Below are 10,291 nucleotides of genomic sequence, written 5' to 3'. Positions count from 1 at the left end.
CCTCTGCCGCCGTGGGCAGATGGGACAGCCCGGAGGCTGCAGCGGCGCCAGCAGCGGGGCCGGCCGCCCCAGCCACCCTCCTAGAGCAGCAGCACATCCCGGCCGAGGGGAGGACTCCACCACTAAGGGTATGGGCTTCAGCGACAGCGAAACAACTGCTCTGAGAAAATGCTATTAATTGAGAACTTCAAAAGTTGAAGGGTGGAGAGAAGACGTAGAAAAATGAGAAAGAATCCAGGAGACAAGAAGAGGAAGGGAGGAGAAAAGCACGTCTTCGCCTTCCTATCTTCTTCCTGCAGTATCTCCCTCTGTTTCCCTTTCCTACTCCCGGTTCTCACAAGCATTCCCACCACATCCTTGGGATGATACAGGACCCAAACCTCAGCAACTTTTCTTGGCTTGATGCAGCCTTAGCGGGAAGCGGCGTTTCACCAACGTAGGTTTTACTACCAGGGATGCTGAGGGGAGAGGCGGAGGGCTCTGCTGGGGACCCAGCTCGGGGGGCAATCCCCGCTGCCATCTCGGCGGTCCGAGCCCGTTCCCCGGCTGCGCCGGGGCAGAGCTCCGCTCCCGCGGGCCGCACTCCCCGCCCGCCCCCGCGCACAGCGCTGCTCCCGGGCCGCGGGGCCGGAGCCGCCCCGCTTCGCCGCCCGCACCACCCCGCGGCCCCCGAGCGCTCCCGCGCCCCTCCCGGGGCTCCTCGGCCACCGGGGAACGGGCCCGGAGCCGCGCGGGGACGGGGCGAGGGGATGGGATGCGGAGATGGGGCACGCGGATGGGATGCGGAGATGGGGCGCGGGAATGGGACGAAAGCATGGGCTGTGGGAGTGGGGCGCAGCGATGGGATGCAGGGATGGGACCCAGTGATAGGATGCAGTGATGGGGCGCATGGATAGGATACAGGAATGGGGCGCGGGGATGGGGCGCGAGAATGGGATGAGGGGATGGGGCGCAGGGATGTGCTGTGGAAATGGGACCCAGTGATGGGATGCAGGGATGGGGAGCGGGGATGGGATGAAAGAATGGGGCGCGGGGATGGGATGCAAGGATGGGGCGCGGGGATGGGATGCAGGGATGGGGCGCTCCCCGCTCGCCCCGCCAGCCCCCGGAGGAGCCGCCGCCGCTACTTAAGCGCATCCCGGCGGCGGCGGCCCCGGCGGGGGAGGCGGGCGCGGCGGCCCCGCCGCAGGCACAGCCCGCGCCCATGCCCGGCTCGGAGCGCGGCGGGGGCGCGGGCGCGGGCGCTGCCAGGCGACGGGCGAGCGGGGCTGCGGCGCGGGCAGGGCGGGACGGGCGCGGCGGCAGCGGCCGAGCAGCAGCGCGGAGGGGCCCGGGCGGCTCCGGGCGGCTCCCCCGGGCCGCGGCCCTGCCCTCGCTCGGCGGCGGGGGCCGAGCGGCAGCAATGGCGGCGCGGGGCCGCCGCCCGCCCGGGCAGCCGCGGCTCTAGGAGGGGACGCGGGCCCGCGGGGGGCCGAGTTCCGCACGCTCATTTCTCCCTTCCCTCCCGCTCAAGTTGCCGGCGGCCGGGGCCGACTCGCACCTGCCCCCGCCCCGCGCCGCAGAGCTGCGGGGCGGCCATGGAGAGCCCCGCGGAGAACCCCAGCAAGGCGGCCGAGTACCTGAAGGAGCTGAACAAGATTATCGAGACGCAGCAGGAGCTGCTGGAGAAGCAGAAGCGGAGGATAGACGAGCTGGAGCAGCAAGTGGCCAAGTTGTACCACGAAAATGCCTGCCTGCAGGACGAGCATCACCGACACCTGGCCACATGCCGGCTCCAGCAGGGCGTCCCCCCCGCGCCCCCGGGGGTGCTGAGCGCCATCCAGGAGAACGCCAGGCACGAGAAGTAAGTGCTCACCGCCCTTCTTTGCCCCTTTTCCGCGGCGGGTGTTTCGGTCGCGGGGTTTCCCTTCCCTTTCCCCTCCTGCCTTCGCATCCCCAAAGCCGCCCCGCGCAGCGGTACCGGGAGCAGCGGGACTGCCTGCGGGGATGCCCCGCAGCGAGCCCGGGCGGACGGGGGGGCGAGGGTTGGCAGCGCTGGGGTGTCCCCCCGGCCCGTCGGGGTGCCGGTGTGTCACTCGTGCTCTGGCTCGGGGTCCCGGGGGTGTTCGAGCCGCGGCGGCACGGCCGGGGTTCCCCGTGCCCACGGCTGTCCCCGCGGCCACCGCCGCGCTCGGGGGATGCCCAGGGCAGGGCAGCGCTGCCGGGACGCTGGGAGGAGCGGGACGACCCCTGCCTTTCTCCCTGTGCCTTGTTCGCGGCCGGTCCGAGCGCCGTGGGGACCGGGGTACCCCGTGCGGAGCCGCTCGTCCCCCGGAGCTGCCCCGCGGCGCTGCCGGGAGCGGCCCGGGGCTCCGCCGCCATCGAAAGTGACCCGGCCCGGGGTCAGTAAACATTGGCCGCTCGCCACCGGCTGGCTGGCCCCGGCCAGCGCCTGCTCGCCCCGCTCGGGGCCGCCTGCGCTCCGGCCGCCGCATCTATTCCAGCCTCTCTAAGCTGTAATTAATCGTCTACATTGTTTCCAGCGTAGGGAAAGCCGCTTAGTTGCGCGGTTCTGAAGTGGCAGGGATTCGGGAATTGCGGGAACTGAGCTCGGAGCTTCCCCGGCGTGTTTCTACTTCTGGAAAAGTATTTCAGGCTTGGCTTTCCAGGAGCGGAGTGGGAAAAGCATGCATCGGATTACGAGCCCACTTCGCTGCTTGATACGGCACAATGGGCTGTTTGTGATCCGCTGTGCTCGAATTCCTTAGAATTATAAATACAGATGCGGCGGCTCCGGCCGGCCGCTAGCCCCGGCAAGCGGGATGCGGGATGCGGGACTGTCAGCCCCCCGGGATGCAGGACCTCCCGCACCCGACAGGCGGGAAAGGCGAGCCCCTCGCCGTGCCCGGCCCAGGGCTGCGGGATGCCCGTCCCGTGGGGCCGGGATGCCCCGCATGCCCGTCCCGCCGGCCGCGGACAGAGGCACCGCGTGGGTCCGGCCGGCCCTGCGGGGCCCACCGGGACTCGGGCAGCCCCCGGTGGTCTCGGCCGCATCTCCCTCCTGGGGGCCTAGCCGGTTCCGGGGGGATGCCCCGGGTGATCCTGAGGAACTGCCCTGGATCCCGGGAGCTCCGGCCGACTCGGGCAGGGTGGGCAGCGCTGCCCCTGCTCTACACGGGGCTGCGGTAGTGGTTCTGCTCCGAGGCAGCGTTTTCTCCGTGTGGAGCTGTGGAAGTTTCAGGAGCCGTGGGAGGGTCGCTAGGCACACAGTGTGCCCCTTGCCTGCCCCTGTTTCCCAGGCTTTGCCCCTGGCTGGTGCACGGTGGGAAGGGAAGCGGCGGCTGTGCCTCCCCGGCTCCTCTTTTGCTGTCCGAGTTAACACTTAAGGGATGCTGGGATAATCACATTAGGCTTTTTAATAGAAATGTCTCTATGAAAACTAAGCAAATAGCTCCTTTAATAGACTGGAGAGCATGCTGTCATTTATCAATCAATTCCTTAAGGAGAAACAGCTATTTCCAGAAAGCATGGAACAGTTACAGGAATCCCATCCCGTGCATCCATGTCCAGTACCCGAGGATTTCTGTGGCTGTGCTTCTAGGACCAGACATCAGTTCGGCTATCCTGTCCCATTTGTCTCTTGCAAATGACATTACTAAAAATTGTACAAATGACTTGCCTTGTTTGATAATATTTCTCCTCTGCAGCCCAAGACTCATTTGCAGAGCCCTCCTTGGGCAGGCAGCTCTGGGGACTCGGAGGCTTTTAAGTCTCTTAAGTGGATTTGATGCTGGGATCAGAATTAATCTGGGATATTTATGGCAGAGTTGTATTGCTTTGAGGCATAGCCTGGGGGCTTAATGGGGAAGCTGGGAGACAGCTCTCTGCGTCTGGCTGGGCCCCTGGCCCACGTGCAGGGCTGGGGGAGCCACATTTTCAGGGCCCCCTTCACCTGAGGAGCACTGTTGTTGCCCTTCCCTCCCACAAATGGTCCTGTGTCATCCCACCCCCTGTGTGGGGAGGGAGCCCCTTCTTGTCTCCAGGTGGCCCTGCTTTGCTGGGTGGGTGGGTCACACCCCTGGGCTGTGTGGGACAGGGGCTGGCCCACTGGTTGGTGGGACACCCAGGCTGGCCAGGTGCAGGGACAGTGAACCACCCACAGCATCAGTTTACTCTCTGGCTGGATACCAAAGCTGGAGGAAACTTGGAAAATAGAGAATAAGCTTGTTTTAAAGTCTCCTCCCTGTCCCACAGTTACCGTGGCTCTCTGACAGCTCAGCTTGCAGGTTCTGGGTGTCTGTGGCTTCCCTTTCAGAAGCTCACTCTCAGTTTTGCCCAGAGTTAAATGTCATGTGCATCTTGTGTATGTTTGGGTGGGGAATGAGGATCCCTTGTTTGCTGAAGTGCAGTGTCAGATGCCAGTGGTGCTGGAATGAGGATCGCTGGGATTGGCAGACAAGTGGTGTGTCTGCCTCGTTCCCTCCTGCCCCAGTGCACAGACCTCCCAATCCTCCTTCCAGAGGCAGTTTCCTGCCTAAGCAGCATCAGTGGCCCCTGCTCTTCCTTAGTGCTCAGTACTTGAAAGCTAAAGTGACTGGAATCCTTTTTCAAGGAAACTGGGGCTTCCCTGAGTCAAATAAGGTGAGAAATCAGTGCTTTCAGAGGTTGGCTTGTGCCTTGGCTTGAATAGTTTTCCCTTACTTACCCTAATCAAGTTAAAAACTGTACTGTTTTTCCACAGAGAAGGAGCCTGGTGAGACTGTGAGCAGGAGGGAGAGAAGAGTTGTCTGCTGAGACAGAACCATCTGAGAGAGCTGTTGTTTGCAACTCACTCTAAATTCTGCACCTGGCCTGACTGATTTATTTTTAAATGAACCTAGGGCTGATTTTGTTCCCTGAGGGGGGAACAGCCACAATTTGGAGCTGTGAGAAACCCTCCCTGTGCTGAAAAGATGCTCCCAGCCGAGGTGTCCCCGGAGCAGTGGAGTAAGTGGCAGTTGTTGCTCTGGTGACAGTCACATGTGAAGGCTCTGTTGTGCCCTACATAGACCGAGCTTGTGACTTTGCATGTCGCTGCTGGCACTGCTGCTGCCCCTGCCACAGCCTCAGCAGGAAGCCAAAGATTGCATTAGTATAGAGACCAGCCTGCCTTCTTTTTCCCTCCAGAGATGTCCTTTGCTGAGACAGGCTGTTCAAATGACGTAAATCCTCTCTCGCTGCCTGCGCTGCTCCTGAGCAGCAGCTTATTTTTGTTTGCTGGAGTGGAGTGGGGGATCCAGCATCTCTTAAAGTAGGCTCGTGTTTGGGCAAGCTTCTGCTTTCTCTGCTTTCTTGGCAGCAGGGATGGAGCTGAAGTGCTGCTGTTGGGTCCTGTTTCTCCAGCAGCTGCGTAGGAAAGTGGGATTTGGGGCTGGAAGCCTGCAGTGGAAGTGCAGTTATTACCAGAAGATGCATTTCTACTTGTTTAGCTTATTCTGCTCATGGAGAATGTATTTATGTGCAAGCACACCCAGAATGAACAGGGTACTACCCCAGGGTGCTGTGTGTCCTGTGAGCAGGATGGGATGGGACAGTTCTGGCCTTGGGCAGGCACTTGGCATCTCCAAATAACTTATAATACCCTGTTTGCTTCATTTTCGGTCCATAACTGGAACAGTGTGACTGCTGAGCACTGAGAATGAGGGTGTGACACTGAAGGGAGTGCTTTTGCTTTTGGAGCACTCGTTTTGGTGTCATTAGTGTGATTTGTGCAGCAGCAGATGGGTGAGCATCTCTTAGAACAGGCATTTGTTGTTCTGGCAGGCTGCAGGAAATCAATAGTGTGAAGATGTGTAATAATTTGTGAACTCGCTAACTAAACTCAGCTAAATTATTTCGGGTCTCTGAAATATTGGCAAATTCCTGTACTTAATATCTGTTAAATGTTCAGCTAAATGATAACATGCAAAGAAAAATTAATTTGAAAATTGATGTGTACTCTATGATCAATAAAACGAGGCAGGGGCAAAAAGCACAGTGATGGCAGAACAGTGTGCTGGTAGCAAGAAAATTCCTGGGAAGTCAGAGGAGGGAAAGAAAACATGGTCCATAGAGAGAACAGCAAAAATACCTGCTGTTTTGGGAGAGGAAAACCAGTGCAGCACAAAGTCACCCATCCTGTAACATGATGGGTTTAAATGTGGTTTCAAACTTGAGGTAAATGTGTCCCATTTAAAACAGACCAGTCCTAAGGAATTACCAGACTCAGTGGTGAAGCCACTTCTCTGGTGAAGCCTTTTATTCTGCTGACACAGAATGCAGCTTCTGAGATTCCTAGCTTTGGAGTTGTGTTCTGAACTCAAAGAACAAAGTATGTTTTCATGCTTGTTGATGCTTTGATGGTCCTCCTTAGGAATTCACTGTCGAGGAAAATAGAAAACATTTCCAAAGATCTGCTTTTGGAAATGATTTGGCCACATCCATGAGCAAATGAGAGCTGCTGTAATTACCCTGAGTCAAGTGTGTGTCTGAAAGGTCCCCTTCCTTCCGTCCTAAGAACTCCAAACCAGCCTGGCTGTGCAGCCATACACGTAGTTCACGACTGCTGGAATTTGCTCATGCAAAGTGTGTAAGGGAAGACCCTGAGCTAGTCCTAGTCCTAGTCTTAGTCTGCTGGTTGCTACCAGGAAACAAAGTGTGCTGGCCTATGTGAAACAAAGCCCTCAGACTGGGCAGCTCTGTCCTTAACTCCTCAGAAGCTGGTCAGTCTGAACTGGTGCACTGTTGTCATGAGGTAAAGGCCTTTGGGTCAACCCCAGAATCAGAGTATTTGTCAATGCAGTAACTCCCACATGGCAACGAGGTCCAGTTTTACATTTTTAAATGGGATTGAAGGGATGGCACTGCCCAACTGCCTGCAGACATGGGGTGGGGGCAGCAGGAGCAGACCTGGGCTTCACCACAGGGGTCTACCACAGGGCTCCTCTAGAGCTGGCCTTCTTCTTGAGGGAGGGATGCTGGGCTTTGTCCCTGCCCACCTAAAGTGACAAACCTTTGGGAGGATGGAAGTACAGGCATGCACAGTTCTGAATCTGACTTGTAGCCTCCTTATCCTGTTTCTTTGCCTGGGAAAACACATCTCCATCACGCCTTAGGGAAAGTGTCTTCTGGCAAAAAATAAGTTGCAGCCCTTTTGAAAACCCAAAGCAGAACACATCACACGCAAAGAAAAATCTTTAGAAAGAGCTGATTGGAGGGCAGATCACAGAAGCTCTGAGGAAAAAGAGGACAAGGCATTTCAAGGTGTTTTCTTACAGCATGTTGATGGGGGAGTAAATTATTAACGTGGAAATAGTAAATTCTTAAATCCTTCATGCAAGTGGCATCTCCGAGAGCTTAATTTCATTTTTTACACCCAGCAGACCTGGGTGGCTGTTAGTCCCGTGCTGATCAGTGAGGCTGAACTGACCTGCTGTGCTAGACCATGGCTTTTAGGTGCTGAGTTTCCACTTGGAGAGGCCCCCTCCGGGAGTTCCTTAAGGGTAGTAGTCTGGTGAGGAGCAGCCTGGGTTGCTCCCTCTGCACTTCCAGCTCTGACACCATTTAATTTGGTGTTTCCCTGTGTGGCAGAGCTGTGCAGACCCTCAGAGCACCTCAGTACACTGAATTTACACTGTTTTATTTGGTGTTTCCTTGTGTGGCAGAGCTGCGCAGACCCACCCAGCATCTCAGTACACTGAATTTCCCTGGAGTTTATGGCTCACTTGGGGTCACAAGCCCTAATTTGGGTGAGTTGCCCCCAAGGCAGGCAGCCCATGCCCAGGGGAGTGAAGTGCTTCTTGCCTGGAGCTTTTCTCCTGGGAGGCTCCTGCCTCCTGCGTGCAGGTGCAGGGAGGTCACCTCGTGCCATTCCCCAAGGAGGTGTGTGGGAAGCTGCTTAGGTAAGTGGATTTTGCAGGTCAGAAGTAATTCCTGATGTGCAGCCCACACTTGCATTATTCTAATTCGATGCTATCGTTCCGACTCACACCCTCTGTGTTATGTTAATTCCCCTTTTTTGTGCCTTGCAGTCTGCAGATACTTTCAGGCTGTACCTGCCAGAGCTCCTGCCTTTCATCTGAGCTCAGCCAGCCTGGCAGTGAGGTTGGCATGTTTGCCTCTGCCCAGATCCTTGCCTAGTTGCACTGTTTTCCTCAGCAGAATTTCTGAGCTGGAAACTGAGACAGTCACCAGGCTGTGGTCCAGCAGAGCAGAGTGCTCTGGAGTTGTGTCTGAGCCCACCCTGGTGGCCTGGCAGAGTTGCCCCTCCTGGGGGCTCCTTCTCCCACCCCCATCCCTAAGGGGCCGCTCTGCAGATCCTTCCTGGGGTTTCCCTGGAACACCAGAATTCCCAGTGGGAGAAACGCTGGTTTGTAACCAGAAACCTGGATGGGAATTGTTGCTGTGAGTGGCCATTGCTCTGTTTGGTGATTAAGGACAAAGCAGGAGTAGGAAGTGTGTCTTCAGCCCCATCTGTGACCTGTGGTCTGCCCTGGGCAGAGCCGAGCACTGCTAATGATTGCTCTTCTGCAGATGGGCAAGGTTATGATCATCTCTTAATAGGCTGCTCAGAGATTTAGGTGAAAAATCACTGTGTTTGATATCAAGCAAGTTGTTCTTTTATAAATCCTGAGAGCCTTTGTGGCTATAAACCAACTTGTATGAGTTTAATGATGTTGTTTGTGTGGTTGGTGGCAGGAAAAACTAATAATGTCAGAATAATTGTCAGAATAGAATCAATCACAGACCAGCTGGGGTTGCAAGGGAATTAAAGCTCATCCAGTTCCATGGGCAGGGACACCTCCCACCAGCCCAGGTTGCTCCAAGCCCTGTCCAACCTGGCCTTGGGCACTGCGAGGGATGGGGCAGCCACAGCTTCTCTGGGCACCTGTGCCAGGGCCTGACCATCCTCCTAGGGAACAATTCCTTCCCAATGTCCCTCTGGCAGTGGGAAGCCATTCCCTGTGTCCTGTCCCTCCATCCCTTGTCCCCAGTCCCTCTCCAGCTCTTCCGGAGCTCCTTTAGGCCCTGGAAGGGGCTCTCAGGTGTCCCTGGAGCTTTCTCTTCTCCAGGTGATCCCCCAGCTCTCCCAGCCTGGCACCAGGGCAGAGGTTGCTCCAAAAGTGGCCAAATATCTCAGCAGGGTGAACGCTGCAGAACAGAGCAGCTTTCACAGCACAGTGTGACAGCCTGAATAATAGATTTTTATCCCAGCCAGGCACGGGAATGTGTCTTTTTGTTTCTCAGACTGATTCCTGAGGGAATCTCGTCCCTCCCCATCCCAAAGCAGCAGTTTGGGCTCAGGGTCTGTGCTCCCTCTGCTGGCTCTGCTTTAAATCGCTCATCAGGTTGGTACCAAGGTGGTTATTTATAGAAATATATAAAAGTACATACGTAGTGGAGGATCTGCCTTGGAATGGCAACATCTGTACTCCTCCTGCATCTCTCCAAATGTTAGAAAGGCTGCTATGAATGCAGCTCTAGGGCTCATGAGGGAAGTTTTGTCTTAAAGTACAGAGATAAACTTTCTTTTCAAGCAGTACCATTTTAAAATATTCACAGGAAAGAAGTGACTCTGCTGCAAGGCATCTGTGTAGACTGAGGGAGTCTTACTGCTGTGCTAGATAAGAAAAATGCTGCTACTGAGGAGCTCTATAGCAACTGATTGAAATATATAATATGCATTATTTGCATGTTAATAAGGTTTCTAGTCAGACTTGCCCAGCAAACAGAAGTAGAGACAAAGACACACATGTAATACATCTCTGACCGCAGCACAGTAATTCAGATTTACTAACTGTAAATAGCACTTTACTCTGAATAATGAAGGAAATAAAGCAGCAGAAGGAAGGTCGGGAACGAATGTTCCTGGCCTTCTTCAGAGTTTGAGATGCAGCTGGAAGTTGATGTTTGGTGGGGTTTCTCCATCTTTGCTGGATTTCTCCTGACTGAAAATGACTGCAGGTGACTTAGGAGCTTTTAAGGGCTCTTTGTGGGCCTGGGGCATGGAGTGGCTCCAGGGTGAGCAGGCTGAAGTTCAGGGACCAAGCCAAGGCCCCAGACAGTGGGTACCTCTCCCTTCTGCCAGGCTGCAGGAACTGGCCGTGCCCATCTCTGCAAACTGATCCCTCAGGGGTGTGGATGCACCAGCTGGACTGTCAGGTGGGGCTTGATAATCATCTAGAAGGGAGAGGCTCTGAGCTCTGCTGGCTCCTGGCTTGGAACACTTAGGAGAGGCTTTAGGCTGGTGACCCCTTCCCTGCAGAATGTGGCTTTGGCTTCACAGATGTGTTTT

At 56.1% G+C, this 10,291-nt stretch overlaps 1 protein-coding gene across 7 annotated transcripts in view; it reads left to right on the top strand.

The window, feature by feature from the left end:
• The first annotated feature begins 355 nt into the window (after window positions 1-355).
• The window catches only part of IQSEC1 (IQ motif and Sec7 domain ArfGEF 1), a 356,985-nt gene continuing 347,049 nt past the window's right edge, over window positions 356-10,291 (top strand). For all 7 annotated transcript variants that reach the window (XM_071550977.1, XM_071550976.1, XM_071550975.1 and 4 more), the window contains exons 1-2: window positions 356-436; window positions 1,514-1,843. In XM_071550977.1, coding sequence (XP_071407078.1) covers window positions 363-436; window positions 1,514-1,843 — 404 coding nt within the window. In that variant the 5' untranslated portion in view covers window positions 356-362. The remainder of the gene's footprint in view (window positions 437-1,513; window positions 1,844-10,291) is intronic.

This window comes from Pithys albifrons, chromosome 3, assembly GCF_047495875.1.
Source record: "Pithys albifrons albifrons isolate INPA30051 chromosome 3, PitAlb_v1, whole genome shotgun sequence".
In the NCBI taxonomy this organism is placed as follows: Eukaryota; Metazoa; Chordata; class Aves; order Passeriformes; family Thamnophilidae; genus Pithys; species Pithys albifrons.
Note: the sequence above shows the minus strand (reverse complement) of the source record. Positions and strands in the feature narration are given on the sequence as shown.